Genomic DNA, 18,169 nt, shown 5'->3' on the forward strand with positions numbered 1-18,169 from the left:
ATTGGATAGAGATGGCAGACATCTAACGTTGCAAATTAGTATAACGGACTCTACATTGATAGAAGCTGATAAGGTTCTAGAGGAGGGTAGGCCTACGGTGCCTGTAGTGGATATCAAAATATCAGTAGGCAAGATTTGGGACCCACTGCCATGTTTAATATGCCTTGAAGGAGCTGGGTTGGTTCCCAGGAATATTAAGGCAATGGTTATATGTACTTATTCCCCCATCCCCACCAGTATGTAAGCTGTCTTACATACTGTCGGAGTAGCCAATGTGGTACCCTCCAAATGTTGTTATATTGCAAATGTTGTTATATTGCTGACCATTGGCCATGTTGGCTGGGGTTGATGGAACAGCAACTGGGAAGGTACCACATTGGTTTGAACCAGGCACAGGGAAGGTTTTTTTACCAGCTCAAGGGCCACATTCCTTTGTGGCTAATGTTCTGGAGGCCGCATGAGAAAGTAGGCTACATTCCAGTCATGGAAAATCCAGAGTTTCTCTCAGACAAAAGCACCCAAGGTGGGCACAGGTTAATGAGGGAGAGTCTTGGGAGTCATACAGAGAAGCCTATAGAGCAGCATCTATTTCTGCCCCTGTATAACGTTCCTCACTCATGCCCTGATCCTCTGTGGTTCATCTGTCCAGTACTTCTCTTGCTTTTTGCAGTACCATACCTAAAGAGGGATGCTGATGGCTTTTAGGAGCGATTAGTGAAAGGAGTAGGTTGGAGGACTATAAAATAACACTTTGAGGAGGTCCATAGTTTTCCTGTTGAGGACTAGAAGTGTATGGGATTCAAGGAGTAACTGTAAGAACAGTTGGAGGAAAGTTTGTTTTGGTATTGATTTCTTTGGTAATGATGATCCTCTGTGAAATGGAGGCTGCAGTAACAATGATAATCATTGATAATTAATCAGTCAAATGAAAGGACTTTTCTTATTTTGCTTGTGATTTGCTTGTTTCAATTTAGGCCAGTGCCCTTTCCTCCTCTGTTGCAGATTACTGAGTATACAGTATTAAGAACATGTGCTTCCTGTGCATCACCTTTGCACAAGCATCATTTGCGACTGGGAAGCAGAGCAAATGAAGTAAAAATGGAATCAATACAGATTGCAGTTTGCAGCTGGCAAACTGTGGGTCCTTAAATTATGAGTTTGTTGTGGGTGCTACGGTGGATGGTAATTAGAAGATTAGGTCTTTCAATGAAATGTTGGCTGCCATCTAAGCAAAGACATTTGCAGGCTTCCCTCACAAAGGCTAGTTGCGTATATATATATATATATATATATATATATATATATATATATATATATATGCTTTCGTAGATTTTCACGGGTACAGGAATGCAGGTTTTGGTGTCTTCGGGTGTCTTCCCGTGTAAGAGTCGGGGTGTCTGGGCGACGTTTCGACGAGGTCTCACTCGTCATCTTCAGGCTGGTGCTTTCGGCTTCTTGTTACTGGAACAGAGCAGAATCTGGTGTTTGAGTTTCTATAAATACTGTTGAGGGGTGTGGTGTATAGCCTCCAACGTTCTGGGCAGAGAGGAAGTTCCTAGATTAGTGTGCCTTTTCTTCTTTTGTTCCTTAATTACTTGAGGGATATCTTGAGTGATTTCATGAGTGATATTCTGAATACCACTGGGTGGGTCATTAAGTGTAGATTAGTTGCTAAAGCTTTCGTGTCTTGACCTCTTGAGCTTGTGAAGAGTTTTTCTGAGAAGATGGCTGTGCTGCATTTAGTTGTGCTCTGGCTTGGCTTCGTGTATAGGGGCGAGCTGTGATTTTGTGCCTTGTGCCAGCCATATGACTTAAATGGACAGTTAACTAATTAAGAAAAGCATGTTCTTACCTGATCAAAAGGCTGTGCCTTTAAAAAGAAAAAGAAAAAAAAGATGAAAGGAAAGGCAGGGAAACTGCTCAGATCACTAGTTTTCAGCATCTTGTTGATGATCAGGCCTATGATGGAGGGGTTGACAACATCAACACCCCAAGGTGGCCTTGCTTATCCCATAGCCACAGCCTTGGATTCAAACAGACATCAAGCATTGCTCTCTAACATTGCTCCCCACCTCTCCTAACCCCTCTACTCTAAACTCTGGCTTTATCTGTTGAGGGAGGGGGGCTCCACCCAGTTGTGTAGCAAGAAGCCCTTTGATCCTTTGTTATCTGAATGGCCCTTCACCCAGGCCTGGCTTGATTAGCTTTTGGCACTTACTGGATCCAGGGATTAGAGAGGTCTGGCACCCACAGACATCTAACACTTGAATAATATTAATTATGTTGCATATTTGCTTTGGTTTTAGTGACTGTAATTTATTGTTATTTGTTTTGAAATGAATCATATGACTGGAAAGGCAGGATATGAATTATGCACACAAACAAATAAAATATATCTGCACTATGGCTCTTCTCCATCACAACTCTCCAAGGACTTAAGGGAGACCTTTCCTCCCCAAGATCCTAGTTGGTACACCGACATGATAACCTGCAGCCTTGTGTAAGCCAAGCATATAGTTCTGCCACCCCATAGCATCTCCTGTGGAAAGACTGCTGAGAAGTTGCTGGTCTATAGGGGTTCTTGTTAGTCCTCTGAATTTTTGCAAACTCTGTGGAGTAACTGGAATAATCTGTGTGCCATTCCTAGCATCATATAGACAACTCTTGCTTTTACAGCCCTCTAATTTTAATATATAGATGTGTTGGATGGTGGTGTTTCTTTTAGAAACATGACTTTATTTCAAGTTGTTGTTGTTGTTTAGTCGTTTAGTTGTGTCCGACTCTTCGTGACCCCATGGACCAGAGCATGCCAGGCACTCCTGTTTTCCACTGCCTCCCGCAGTTTGGTCAAACTCATGCTGGTAGTTTCGAGAACACTGTCCCACCATCTCGTCCTCTGTCGTCCCCTTCTTCTTGTGCCCTCAATCTTTCCCAACATCAGGGTCTTTTCCAGGGAGTCTTCTCTTCTCATGAGGTGGCCAAAGTCTTGGAGCCTCAGCTTCAGGATCTGTCCTTCCAGTGAGCACTCAGGGCTGATTTCCTTCAGAATGGATAGGTTTGATCTTCTTGCAGTCCATGGGACTCTCAAGAGTCTCCTCTAGCACCATAATTCAAAAGCATTAATTATTCAGCGATCAGCCTTCTTTATTTCAAGTAACAATATGCAATTCCCCAACTTTTTCCCCCCAACCAGCCACATTGATCACAATTCTTTTATTACGTGATAAAGTAACTCTGTTTTCCTACCAATGTTGCTCGCATATTCAATCTGTTATTATTATTAGTCACTTTCCTCACAAGTGACCCAAAGCTATTTACAAGCAGTATAAACCCTTCAACTATATACAACAACCAATATCAACCTTGAACCCAGCTATACAACTAAAAGGATAGGTCTTACAGATCCTGCCCTGCTAAAAGAGGCCTCAAGTACTTTAAAGCCCTTGAAATGAAGCCCAGGTAAAAAGGAACAGTTTTGTCTGGCATCTAAAACTAGGCAAAGATTGTGCCAGGTGAGTGTCCTTTGGGAGAGCATTCCACAAGTAGGGAGCCACCACTGAAAAGGTCTGTTCTCATGTTGCCACCCTCCAGACCTCCCCTGGAAGGGGGCAAATGGAGAAGGGTTTCAGATACTGATTTTAGGGACTGGGTTGATTCACGTGGGGAGAGACAGTCCTTGAGATATTGGGTTTCTGAGCCACACAAGGCTTCACAGGTCAAAACCATCACTTTGAATTGAGACCTTTCACAGGTCGATTTTGCCAAGACCAGAATTCCCAACGTGCTAATTATTTGTTCTTTAATTGTTTTGAAGTTTACTTTTCTCACTGTCTTTTTTAAAATGGTGAAATAATATAGACTTCTCAGAGGAAAACTGCAAAGCTGAACTTTAAATTATCTTTAAGATGATGTGCAAATGGCCTAGGTAAGAGAACACCACCTTCATTAACATAAAAGGTATCTTTAACCCAGGATGCAGTGCAGGTGTGCTAATGCAGAAGAGACACCAGTGGGCATTCCCAGTTTCTTCACGTTGGACCCCTTCACAGAGAAGGAGATTGGTACCCAGCCACATCTGCCACAAGCAAATAAATGTGTTTTTACCAGCCAAGTCTGTCAGGAGCAAATTTAAATGGTCCCCAGTAATAATTTGAAGTGTTTGTAGAAAATATGTGGTTTTTCTTTGGCACGCTTGTCCATAGAAGGGAGCAGAAAGCCCAACTAGAAAAATTTCCTTCCGCTATCTAAAGTTTTTTTTCTTGCAGTCAGGAAGGAGTGGGAGGACAAGCTGTGTGCGATTGGGAAAACAGAAGTTTGAAGGTAGTTAGTTCTGATGCATTTGAAATAATTCTGAAAGCATTAGAAATCATTACCAAAATTGGGTTTGAGTCTTATCTTATTTCACCAGCATGGGAATACTTTCAGATGTCTCATCTATCCATCAGTACATGTGTGCCCATTTCCAAACTTGTCCCATTCTCTTGATGTCATCGTTGGCTCCAAGATCATTACTATTTATTTAAATATCCCCCTCTCTATCTGTATTTCTCGTGTGTGTGTGTGTGGTGTTCATCTGTGCTCTCATGTTAATTTTTAAGTGCACTGTAGGAGGATGAGTCTACTACCTCCTGATAAAATCTCCTCCTTGCACAAAAACATATGCCTGTGTTAAATTGGAGGCACCTGTTTTCTTTGGATGTAATAAAGTGGGTGTATTTTTTTATCATTTAGAATTGAAATAGTGCATCATTTCCTGAAGTAAAAGTGAAGATCACTGATATATCTTTGGAATGTGGGTTATTCTAAGAGTTTTGATGCAAATTTAAATAGCCCTTTGGCTACAGTCTAAAGTGTCATTGAGATTTCTCTTGTTTCTTCCCTCCCCTCCACCCCAAAACATGATGATTCATGGCCTCTAAACCACCTGTTTGAGCTGCACTGCGAATGCACTCTAGTGTATGAAATCCAAGGATATGTGTATTTATTAAATCTAACTATTGTTGCCATCACAAGTTAATGGGTGGTAAAATATTTGTTTAATTGATGGGATTTTCTTCACACACACCCTTTCCTGTTTTGTTCAGCAAACATGGCTATACCTGACTATAGTATATTGGCAGAGGATATGCTGTGAATGATATGAGCTTATATCCTCTCCAGATTGCAAGGCTGAGAAAGAGCTTCAGTTGATATCTTGGAGAGCAGTTACTACTTCAAGTATCTAATACTGTAGTAGATTGACCAAACTCCATATGCTTCTGTGTCACCCACCCAGTTGTTCTTTTCATACATACTTTCCAGACAGCTCAAAAAGTATCAGAGAATGCGGACCTGAATATCCCATATTTTGACCTGTGTCAAGCTCAGTGCTCTGTAGACTCAACTGACCTTGAATCAGTTATTGTGTTGCATGGTGGTTCTGATTTTGGTTGGATGGTCAGCTCCAGAAGGTGGTGTTTGAAGGATAGAGGATACAGTGTTCAACAGTGTGTTGTTGTCAGTACGATGATGACACACAGCTTTGAGACTCCTTTTCACCTTCTGCAAATGAGATGGTGGTTGTGCTCAACAGGTGCCTGGTCACGATGATGGAAGGGATAAGGGCCAGTATACTAAATATGCCAACTAATATGCTGTTAATGTGTGGTTCTTCTGACCAGAAGAGTGGAGTGCAGCCTGCTCCAGAAAGGGCAGATCCTCTGAAAGGGCAGATCCCTAGTTTGGGGGTTCTTCTGGATCCATTGCTGTCACTTGAAGCACGGATGGCATCAATGGCATGGAGTGCCTTCTACCAACTTTAGGTGGTGGCTCAGTTACAACCCTATATGGACAGGGATAACCTGGCTGCAGTAACCTATATTCTGGTAATATTAGATTACTTCAATGTGTTTTATGTGAAGGCAGTTCAGACACTACCATTAGTGCAGAATGCAGCCACCTGAGTGTTGACAGTCGAGGAGACTCAGTCATATAGCAAATATCTTGGAACTGCTGCACTGGCTGTACATTTCTGGGCCCAATTCGAAATGCTGATTTAAATAGTTAAACTCTTTTACAGCTCAGGACCTCAATACCTACTGGGCACTCCTCCCAATATGAACCTGCCCAGACCTTTTTCTGGGTGCCCCCTCTGAGGGAGGCTCATGATAAGGGAGGGAGCCATTTAAAGCTAATGTTTTCCCCAGTTAGGTCTGCCTGGCTCTACCATTGATATCCATTTGGTGCTAGGCTAAATCTCTTTTCTCAAGCATTTGATGGATTGTGACAAATTGGCTGATGGCCTTTAGGATGAAATATCCTTTCTATTGATTTTGTTTGTTTTGTTTTCTGCTGGGTTTCTTTATGGGCTATTGGAATGATGTCATTGAAATGTATTCTAGATTCAGATAGTTAGCCGTGCTGGTCTGATGCAGTCGAAATAAATTTACAAATTGTCCAGTAGTACCTTAGAGACCATTTTAAAAAGATAAAAAATAAACTTATTTTGATTGAAATGTGTTTTTTTTATATATGTTATGCCATCTTGGCTTTTAACCTTTCTGCAAGTTTCTTAGAAACTTCTTTGTAGTCAGCAGCTGAAAAGTCAAATGAATCATCACATTCTAGTTATGTTATATGTGTGTGGCTTGCTACTGAAAATAAGTGTGCTGGCATAGTTTTGTATCAGGGATGCTTTATAGCCACAGTTGAAGTGAGTCATCCCTTAGGAACGCTTCTCACAACCCAGTCAGCATGTAACATTCGGTGCTTTAGATCAGTCAAAGACCTGCTCCAGCCATGCATGTATGCCTCTTGATGTCACTGCATTTCATTTCATTATTTAGACTCATAGAATTATTGAGTTGGAAGGGACAATGAGGGTCATCTAGTCCAACCCCCTGCAGTGCAGGAATCTTTTGCCCAATGTGGGGCTTGAACTCACGACCCTGAGATGAAGAGCATCATGCTGTATCGACTGAGCACTTCTGACAATTTATACACTGCATAATTGCAATTATCTGTGTATGGTGTACAATAAACTTGATATAATGCAAATAAAGATCAGTTAAAGATATAAAATCATAATTCAGTTATAATCCTAGTTGGGATAATAAAAAGGCTTCAGTAGCTGCTGGAAGTTGAACAGGGAAGGGGGCTATTTGATCTCAACTGGAAGGGAATTCCATAAAATTGAGTCCACAGTACTGAATGCATGGCCCCTGGTAGATACAAGCCATATATCTGTTGAGGACCACTGGCTGTGACTCCACAGAAGAACTAAGTGACTGAGCAAGGATATAAGGGAACAGGTGGTCCCTGAGGTATTCCAGGCCCAAGTTGTTAAGGGCCTCGTTGATTGATACAACAACCTGAACCTGATCTGGTAGCATATGAGAAGTTAGTATAAGCTTTTGAGCACTGGAATTATGTGCTGGTGATAGTCTGTCCCCATCAGCAGTCTAGCTGCAGAATTTTGGTTATCTCTCAATGATCAGCAGTTGTTTGTGTGAATTGACTTCATTGAATGTTATTTCCTGAGAGACAGTGTAAGAAGGTGTGAAAGTATGACATGTGAAGCTCTATTTGTGATCACTCATTCACACACACACACACACACACACACACACACCACACACACACACACACACACACATCATTACTGGATGCTGAAAGTGGATATGGATCGCATGAACCAGTCTTGAATCACAGTGAGTGTGTTGGCCCAGCAAAACCAATTACAGGTCTCTTAATTTGTGGACAAGGTTGTCCCATCACACATTCTCTATCAGAGTGTCCATCCATCCTTGGGTCATTTGGGAGGGAGGGAGGAAGCAGATGGGGTAAGAGAAGTCAAAAGGAGGAGGAATATGGTGGCACATATAATTAATGGTCCTTCCTGGAGAAATAAAATCACCATGTCTACCAAATGTTCCTGTGACTGGGTTTTACTTCCTCTTACTATTACATTCCTGCCTACCAGTTCTGAGATATTAAGGAGAATTTCTTTAAAAGAATGATGATGTTTTCTAGTAGGACGGAAATACTGGGAATCATTTGAGGGTCATCATCCCCGAATAGTAATGCATGCCTTAATAAAAGAGTGTGATATTGAAGTTCTGAATGAGCTGTGAATAACGGTGTCATTTTCCTTGCTGATGATCTGACCATGGGTGGGAGGGAGTGAAGAGAGAAAGAGAGAGATGGAAGAAATGTACATTAAGGCACTATAGCTGCTAGATCGATAGATAATCTGTCTGGCTGTCTCTTCCTGGATAAATTACTGGGTAAATGGCACCGGGATGTTTTGGACATACAATGGGTAATAATATGTTAGTAGGTGAGCTGCCGGAGTGGTTTTAGCTTTCACTTGTATATCAGTTGCACAGACTCCACAAGGGAGCATTTCATGGTTGGAAAACAATGGCCCTTGTTTTCTACCTTTTTTTTTTCAGAGCTATTTGAAAAAGCAGGAATATGTCTGTGTTATGAATCGATGCATTGTAAAATGCCTTATATTTGCGGCTGGTGCTTCTTGTACAGGAAAAGGAGGGCCTTGTTTCTTTAAAGCCCCTTAATTCTAAGGCTCCCTTTATCTTGATTTCATTACTAGAAGCACGATGGCACTTTGGTACAGCAGTAAACTTGAGTGACGTGTACTTTTCCTGCACAGCTTTTGTTGCCACCATTCTTTTAGCTAGTAAATGGTGTTCTTGCAAAGGTTGCATTTCTGAATGCAATTTTTGCAGATTCCAATAAAATCAGGACTGGATTCATGTCTGACTGATGCCCAGTGTGCTTGTGTGTGTGTGTGTGTGTGTGTGTGTGCCACACATACACAGAGAGAATGACTAGCATTTGTTCTCCAGTTTATGGAGCCAAATAATTTATGTGAGTTTCTTAGATCAGTGTATGCTTTTGACTGCAGCTTTGGGGAGTGTAATACATGTGTGTTTGTAATGGCCTCTAGGAATTTCATTCCAAATTCACAGTTGTTGGTTTTTTAAAAAAAAAATTATTCAAAGTTATAACAAAACATATTTTCCAAAAACATATCCTTATTTTCCCCCCCATTTTTCCTCCCCACCCCACCCCACCCCCTGACTTCCCTCAGTTCCAGTCTTTGGTTTCTCCAGTAATGCTATTTTCTGCATGTTACAGAGTTGTATAGTTCCTCCAACTGTTTAGCTAATTATTATCAGTAAAAAATTGTGGATGTTTATTCAAAACCTGCCAAGGAGTCCAGTTCACTTTGTTGCGTCTTCAAATACTTTGTGAAAGGTTCCCATTCATCCTTAAAACCAAATTCACAGTTTTGATACGTAGGCATTTCTCAGACATAGATGGGATTTGGTTGTCTGAAACAGTGTCCAGGTGGAAATTGTTAAAAGTCTAAGAAAATCCAGATATACGGAAGTAGATTTTTGCTAATGACCTTAAAAATAGCTCAAAAGCTTTGCTCTCTCTTTTTTTTAAGATTTTGCAAAAAAAAAAAAGGTCAATAACTTTCGGCAAAACTAAGAAACAACTTCAACAACCTTGGCCAAAAAGGAAAAAGAAAAGAAGCTCAGGATTGTCACTTTTTGAAATATGGCAACCCTATGTTAATGAAATGTTAAAGACACTAAGTATACTTTAATAAACACATATATTTCCAGCATACAACAGATGGCATACAAAAAAAGCTATGATCCATCACCTGTCCTTTTTTTCTTTCTTTTAAACTATTTAAACTATATGTATTCTAGTTCTCTGGATGTTTTCCTTTTCGGATACCTGGATCATAGGTTCAAGCAGAGTGGTTTCTTTCCCACACCAAACTCTCTTACACATTTAATTTCCCTACATATTAAGAAAGAGTACAACTGAGTGCCAGGTTATACACTGGGGGCAATTTGATCTATTAATAGTTATACAATATGGCTGCCCTTCTGTGATTCTGTGTGTCTCTCTGTGTGTGTTGATTGTACCCATTACCAGATGAAAGAGAACATCATGTTAGTGTTAAAAGAAGTGTTAGTGTGAACATATCATTACAATAAACATTGTACAATAAAAAAGCAAAAAAACCAAACCAGCTTATAATGCTGTTTGTTCGCATTATATCAATACCCAGCTCTAATTTTTGTGTCTAGATGGGGAGCATACACATAAATACTGAGTGCCCAGTTTCCTTTCCCCACCCTTGTGGGAAGATGGCTTTCCAATCTCTCAAGCCAACCTGTCATAACACCCTCATTTTTGGGTGCGGGGAAGATCCTGCTGAGAGTTTCTGGAATGTGCATTTGTTTTGCTCTGGTTATCTCCCACTTGGACTACTGTGCAATATGCTCTATGTGAGGCAACAACTAATCCAAAATGTTGCTGCCAGACTGGTGACTGGGAGTATCCACCAGGGCCATGTAACACCGGTTCTGAAAGATCTGCATTGGTTCCCAGTACATTTCTGAGTGCAATTCAAAGTGTGGGTGCTGACTTTTCAAGACCTACATGGCTTCAGCCCTGTATACCTGAAGGAAAGTCTCCACCTCCGTCGTTCAGTCAGGACACTGAGATCCAGCTCCTAGGACCTTCTGGCAGTTCCCCCATTGAGAGAAGTGAGGTTACAGGGAACCTGGCAGAGGGTCTTCTTGGTAGTGGTGCCCACCCTGTGGAGCACCCTCCCGTCAGTTGTCAAGGAAATAAACAACTATCTGACTTTTAGAAGACAGGCATCCCTATATAGAGAAGTTTTTAATGGTTCATGTTTTACTGTATTTGATATTTTAATTTGTTGTGAGCAGGGCTATTTTCATGAAAAAATGGGTTCTGGAACTCTCCATCCTCTCCTCCTCCCTGCTGTGGGGCTCGCAATGGCGCCCACCTGAAAGGTGCTGGAACTGTGTTCCAGTGTGTTCTTGCTGAAAAAAAGCTCTGGTTGTGAGCCATCCAGAATGGCTGGGGCAGCCCAAGCAGATGGGCATCATCATCATCATCATCATCATCATCATCATCATAGATTGGATTATACTAGCAGTATATGTGAGCACATGGTAATTCTAAAGAGAGGGGAGGTGTTGTAGCTCAGTTTTCTACTGCGAATGCAGAAGTTACTCAGTTCAGTGCTTGGCATCTCCAGAAGAGGACTGGGGAAAGGCCCATGTCTGAAACCCTAAAAAGCCATTGATGCAACAATAGTCTTCATATATTCACATGCTCTTCTGTTGTCTGAAGTGTTGCACAATACCAGCTGCTATAGTGTATCCATTGTTTTATTTTCAAACACTTCTGCAAGTACAGTGGTGCCCCGCAAGACGAATGCCTCGCAAGACGGAAAACTCGCTAGACGAATGAGTTTTCCGTTTTGGAGGTGCTTCGCAAAACGAATCTCCTATGGGCTTGCTTCGCCAGACGAAAATGTCTTGCGAGTTCCTGTGGGGTTTTTTCCCCTCCCCCCTTTTTCTAAGCCGCTAAGCCGCTTATCAGCTGATCTGATAAGCTGATAAGCCGCTAAAAGCCGCTAAAAGCTGCTAATAGCGCTAATAGCGCTAATCCTCTAATCCGTCAATGGGCTTGCTTCGCAAGACGAAAAAACCGCTAGACGAAGAGAATCACGGAACGGATTCTTTTCGTCTTGCGAGGCACCACTGTATATGTGTTGCTAATGAGGTCTGGGTGTTGGAGTTGTCTGCAACAGTTTGCTCAGATCTTCTGATGTTGCCTTGTGCTCATTGCACAAAGTCAGACTTTGTCTCTTGCAATTTCCAAGTGCTGCCAGCCACTCATGGCTGTTTCCTGCACTATTAGAAAATACAGGTAACTGATTCATTTTTTGTGGCGTTCATAGTAACCTCTGACTATTCTAGTTTTCAGGGAATAGAAGGCAGCACTAAGATTCAAACTGTGCTGTTCTTGGTTGTTGTTTTAAAAAAATGTGATGAGATTAACTAATCTTTAAAGATACAACCTTCTTCTAAAAAGCAAGATAGTACATACCCTGAAGTCATTTAAAGCTTTCCCTCCCTTAGAACTTTAAAGCTATCCTCTGCTGTTTTTTTTATTATTTGACCATGAACTATAAAATACAGTTTCCACCCTCCCAACTTCCTTAAAAAAAACCAAAAAACCAAACTTGAATTGAGGATATTTTTGTGTTGATACTTCCTCCAAGGGGGGGGGGATGTTTTAAGTGGAAGTTGCCTTTATCCTGCACCTAATGTCTGCCAATGTGAGCCTTGTTACCGTCGTAAGGAACATTTTCCTTCTGTCCTCAAGCTGTTTTGCTGCTTATTATCATGTTTTAACATCCCTGCTGCCTGGCAGGATGGAGATTAGAAGCTCTTAATATTCGTTTTATAGTGAGGAGTATTGCCAGATTTTTTTTCCTAGAGCAAAGGCTACAGTACAGGGATATAATGCATTAGCACAAAACTTCGGTGCGATCTACTGAGTCACCTTAATCTCCCCTCTTCATCCTTTTATGATTTGTTTTAAAGTAATCTGCTGCACTCAGCAGTTATCCCCTTAATATTGGAGTTGAAAAACTTAATATAGGAAATAACTCCCGATTGGCGATGAGACAGAAGCAAGCAGTATAAAGAGGGAGGGCACAATCCTACAGGCCAGGATGTTTTCCCAGGAAGTAAAATGGGGGCTATGCAAGGCACAGCAAGAAGACAGGCAGGCAGACTTATCAGCCAGGTAGCTGGAGGTTGGATGGAGGGTGGGAAGGTCTGCGATCAGGTGATATGCTATCTGCTGTAGGTGATATTTTAAAAAATGTGGGATTTGATTAGGCCACCCATGTAGAGTGCAAGAGAGAGAGAAGAATAGAGGTGAAATTAAGGAGCTGAAAAGTAAAAGGGTGTTAAAGGTAAAGGTACCCCTGCCCGTACGGGCCAGTCGTGTCCGACTCTAGGGTTGTGCGCCCATCTCACTTAGGAGGCCGGGGGCCAGCGCTGTCCGCAGACACTTCCGGGTCATGTGGCCAGCGTGACGAAGCTGCTCTGGTGAGCCAGCACCAGCGCAGCACACGGAAATGCCGTTTACCTTCCCGCTATAAAGCGGTACCTATTTATTTACTTGCACTTAAGAGTGCTTTCAAACTGCTAGGTGGGCAGGAGCTGGGACCGAAAGACGGGAGCTCACCCCGCTGCGGGGATTCGAACCGCCGACCATACGATCGGCAAGTCCTAGGCGCTGAGGTTTTACCCACAGCGCCACCCGCGTCCCGTCAATAAAGGGTGTTATATGTGTACAAATGATCTGATGTGTAGGAGAAGAACCAGCTGACAGTGGAGTCACGTGCATCTACAGAATGAAGGCTCTGGCAAGAAAGTATGGCCAGAGTTTGATCAAATGTCGGGGAGGATGCATTGGAGACCTTTGGGTTTTGCATTTGGAAGGTCACTCTTGATTTTATCAAGGGCTGTCCCAAAGGAGTGCAGGCAGCTAAGATAGGTGTTGGAATAAAGTCCCTCAACAGATCACACCTCTATAGTCCCAGACTTGTTTTGCTGCTAAATACATAGCATTTGTTCATATATCTGATACTAATGAGAACCACTCAAAAAGCTGAACACTCCCATTCCTGGACTGTGTTTTCTACAATCTAGGACACCACATTCATTCTGATGCATTTGTGTGCTCCTGGGTAGACAGATTTCCACTTCAGTGGAGGGCAGAGATGGCTCCTAGCTGTGATGGCTATGTTCTCCACCATCAAACTAGTCTGAATACATGTAGCTGGGAAATGCAGTTGGGGAGAGTGTTGGTTCACTTGAATGCTGCTTGCAGACTTCCAATGGGCATCTTATTGACCACTGTGGGACCAAGAGGCTAGGCTAGATGGACCTTTGGCCTGATCCAGGTGGGCTCCCACATGTGATCAAATCTTTTTGTGTATACTGGAGTGGCTGCAGCTGGAAGGGAGTGATGATGTACATATTTTATGCAAGCTGAAGTTCCTAATGTCTTTTTTCCCCATTGTGTTTTACCTAATTAATTTTTTAATTGTGCTTTATCTTTTGAACAGACTGGAAGGAAGGAGAAAGGAGACCCACTTAACATAGCAATTGACAAGATGACCAAGAAAACAAGAGATCTACGAAGACAGGTACTTCTTGTTCACTGAGCTTTTTTATTATTTAATTTAAGGAAAGCTTCAATGCTGGATAGCCAGCTGCTGAGCCAATAATAGACCTAGAGAGATGTGTCCTATTTTAGCAAGCATCTTCTCACATGTCTCAGTGTGGACTCTTTGCTTCTGAAACTGCAGGCTTCCATAGTAGGCGCTAAGGAGTCTGGCAGAAGCATGGCTTTGCAAAGGTCTCTTGCCTATCACCTGATTCCCGTCCCCCATTTATTTTTATTTTTTAAATATTACTATTGTCCCCTTCGGCTTATCAATTTTTTGATGCGGATCACAAAGCCATGCAAGCAGCCAACAACAATAAAATAAAATTAGCAATGGTGATATGAAGCTGAAAAAGTAAAAATGCTGTTTAGAGTAGAGACATTGCGGTCATCCTTGGGTGAAATTACATTTCTCAGGGGCTAGCAGAGCCTTTTGCCTGGGTGCCAGAGAGGGAAAGAAGAGACCTCATTCCCCTCCTTATGGTGGCTTAGCTCTGCCAGCCAGGTAAGCAAAGATTATGGAAAGTAGGTTTGTTTGTTTTTATAATGGAAAGGATTGGGTAGCAGGTGGGTACCCACTGAGAGAGGCAGGGCCTTGCGCTCATAGAGGTAAAGTTAGCTCAAATTTTCATCGATCCAAATTTCATTCTTTCTTTCCTTTTTTTTAAAAAAATAACAACTCTGTTCCAAAGCAGTCTGATGTGAACTAGAGAAGGGAGGATCACCCACTTTTAACAGAGTAACAGCATCAGATTACCTGTAATGTTAACAGATCTAAACTTTAGGGTGCCTAGAGCTAGGCTGGATATATTCTGGGCCGTCCTCCCTCTCTCCCTATTAATTTTATTTTTAAAATGTATATCCTGTAACATTGCCATTTCAAAAGAACAGGGGCAGCAGCTGAAGTTGAACACAAGTGATAGGAACCAGCAGATCAGCCCATTGCTTGAAAAACCCTCAGAAATAAAACATTTGGAAAATGAGACCCACCAACTCTAATTTGAATAAATTATAAAACAATGAATATGTTGGCTTGTTCTGCATAATTTATTCTACTTTGTTTGAAGAATTTGATTTGGGGGGGGGACTGGATTTTTGCATAATTTGAGGCATTGCAAGGATAACTGAAAGTGGCTTGACTTTTGTCTCCCATCTTAGTACTGAATTTCTTTTGCCGATGAAGCTGTGTGACTCAAAAGCTCACTTCTAACCTTTATCAAACCGTCTCATCCAAATGGTGGAATCCCCCCCCCCCACTTGCTCTGTGTTTCTAAATATTATACATTTTTTTTTTAAAAAATGATATTTATTAGAAGTTTAAAAATTACAGAAAAAAAGAAAACAAAAAAAAATTAACAGGACATACAATACATAGAGAAAAGAAAACATAAAAAAATACAACAATACAGCAAAAAAGAACAATAACATTAAAACACACATCCATATTCCATATTCCATATCTTTATCTTTCATTTACTTGTTTCATTGACCTCCTCACACCTCCCTTTTTGTATTCTAATTCAATTAATTGTTTCAGCAAATTCTTTCCATCTTTCTCAATTTTTATTCTATAATTTATCTTAACGGTCTAACCTATTAATTAACTCAGCAAATCCTTTCCATCTTTCACTGTATTCTGTCATTAAATTACCTTAATTTATTTTTACCTTATCTTACCATAAAAAGCCTTAAAACTTAAACTTAAAACTTAATACTTATTTATACATAACTCCTTATATTGTTTCTACTAAAGCCAAATAGTTTCATTCCAACATTTTTCCTAACACTCATTAATTTTACACTATTTCTCAAAATGAATTTTAAAAAACTTTCTTCCAATCTTCATCCATCGTCTCTTCTTCCTGGTCTCGGGTTATGTCAGTCCTTTCTATCCGTTCCATCTAGTCCATCAACCTGGTGATCTTCTGTCCAAGGCTCTTAAGTCTTTTCCATGTCCCTTCTGCAGATCTTCTTCTTGTTTATACCTGCACTTTACTTTGTCTTTTGTTGATCTTTTTCTTAATTACTTTCCTTTCTCATTGAGGAGTAGGTCTCGGGGAGACTCCAACCCAACAATATCTCCATCCCCCCTCAACAGGTCAGCCCACTCTATAGTCAGCACTATAATCCAAAAAGTATTTGAAGGCATGTTTCAAAGTCCCTCCAAAGTTAAGAGCCCCCACAACTCCAGACCCCCCCTGACCCGAAACCAAATCCCAAGAGCCGAAACGGCCCTGCATAGGGGGGTCCATCCAACTTCCAATCTCCAAACCAACCAGTACTCCATCTCTCCAAATCTGATCCTCTCCAGGTTCAGTCTTCAAAGACTGTAGCTTATGCTCCTGCAGGGCCTCGGGTCTCTCAATTTGTGTTAGTTGAGGTTCAACAACAGCCTCCTCCATTATCTTCTGCATTTGCCCTGTCAAAGCAAATTCCTGGGTTGGTTCCTGAATGGTTTCTATATGCGTATTCACTGTTTGTCCAAAATTACTGACTTCAACAGTCATCAAATCCATCTTCTCATGCAGCTGCTCCAACAAAGCGCTTGTTTTGCAAAAAACAAGCACCAAAACTTCTTCTAGGCACATTCTTGTCCAAGGTCAAAGTCTGGTCTCATGATACTTAATCTCCACAGCTGTGGAATTCCCCACATCGACTCCAGCAACAGTTTAACAAGCTCTCTCTAGAGGGGACAATTTCTATTTGTATCCATCTTTTAAAAGCAGGTCCAACAAAAGAAAGTTACTTTCATTTTTCAAATATTTTGTTTCTTTTAAATGCAAAAGGCAACATTGGAATCAATATGTTTCTCTTTTTTAACTATCTGTCAAAAGACGTTTCATTCATAGTCAATGAACTTCCCCAAAACGTCTGTCTCTGACACCCCGTTCCCAGATTTGCGACGGTGGAAATTTATTTTTCTTTACTCTCTCTCCTGCAGGCTTAAACAATCTAAAATTCCCCCTCCTCGTCTCCTGCTTCCAAGAGGGGTTTTGGTAGTTTTAACTGAAGGAAATTTAGTCCTTTGTATACGACTTTCCAGACTTTAGTTTGCAAAATTTTGCTTCAATCTATTTACAAAAGCGGAAGGCGGACTTCCTGTTTAGAACCTTCCCGCTTCGGTGCCAAATTAAAATATTTCGTAGTCCAATTTTCCGTTCTACTCACGGGTAGTTGTTTAGAGTCCAATTGTCCACAGGAAAAAGTCAGCGCTCTCTGGCAATGGCTATGCGGCTTCACTCCGTAAAAGTAGCGGTTGATTCAAAACACCGCGCCACTCACCCCACTTCACTTCGGGACCCCAAAAAAGGGTTTCCCCGTGAGTAGGGGAGGCGCTCTTGGTGTCAGCCGAATCCCACGTTCCCAGGCTTCCTCCACCTGGGATTTTTGAAGGGTCTCCGCCTTCGCCGCGGCTGCAAGACCTGATTTTCGCGGAGCGGGTTCCTCACGGTCAGAGGAACTCCGCCATTGCTGATGGCGCTAACCCGGAAGTCCATATACTTACCTGGCAGGGGAGACACCTTGATCATATTATACAAATATTATTGGTTGGGTGCTAAACGTGATTTGTCAACTAAGCATGATAAGTGCACCATGGCCTCTTGCCTGCTCCTTTTAGTTCAGGAGGGGGAACCTTCAGGTCTAGGGGCCAAATACTGCCCCCAAGACTTTATATTGGACCCTCAAGACTTTCCCCACAACATATTCTCTCCCCAGATTCCCCCTGCATCTCAGGCCATGTCCATCATTGGCCCTGGTTCAAACCCTCCTTGAGTGTTTTTGCCTGGCTAGAATGTGGCCTCAAATTCTAATAATGCCCTTTGCTTGCCTGGATAAAGGATAAAAAGGTGTGTGTCAATTTGTGTAGAAACTAGTTTACCATACAAAGGCCAAATTTGCATTTGTTGCTCTGACCCCTTTTCCCTCTGACCCCACCCATCACTGTCATGTGGCCCTTGGAAGATTTCCCAGAATGGAATGTGGCCCTCGGGGTGAAAAGGGACTCATCTCTGCTCTGCTACCAATTTTGATCTTGTAGAGAGTTTCATAGCTGAGCCAACAGCAGGTATAAAATTAT

The 18,169-nt window shown here is 41.7% G+C and overlaps 1 protein-coding gene across 4 annotated transcripts in view; it reads left to right on the forward strand.

Annotated features, from left to right (window-relative positions):
* The window catches only part of CTNNA2 (catenin alpha 2), a 417,182-nt gene that overhangs the window by 245,778 nt on the left and 153,235 nt on the right, over positions 1-18,169 (forward strand). For all 4 annotated transcript variants that reach the window (XM_082236383.1, XM_082236385.1, XM_082236384.1 and 1 more), the window contains one exon: positions 13,991-14,071. In XM_082236383.1, coding sequence (XP_082092509.1) covers positions 13,991-14,071 — 81 coding nt within the window. The remainder of the gene's footprint in view (positions 1-13,990; positions 14,072-18,169) is intronic.

Source organism: Podarcis vaucheri (assembly GCF_965113315.1).
Source record: "Podarcis vaucheri genome assembly, chromosome: 9".
Lineage (NCBI taxonomy): Eukaryota > Metazoa > Chordata > Lepidosauria > Squamata > Lacertidae > Podarcis > Podarcis vaucheri.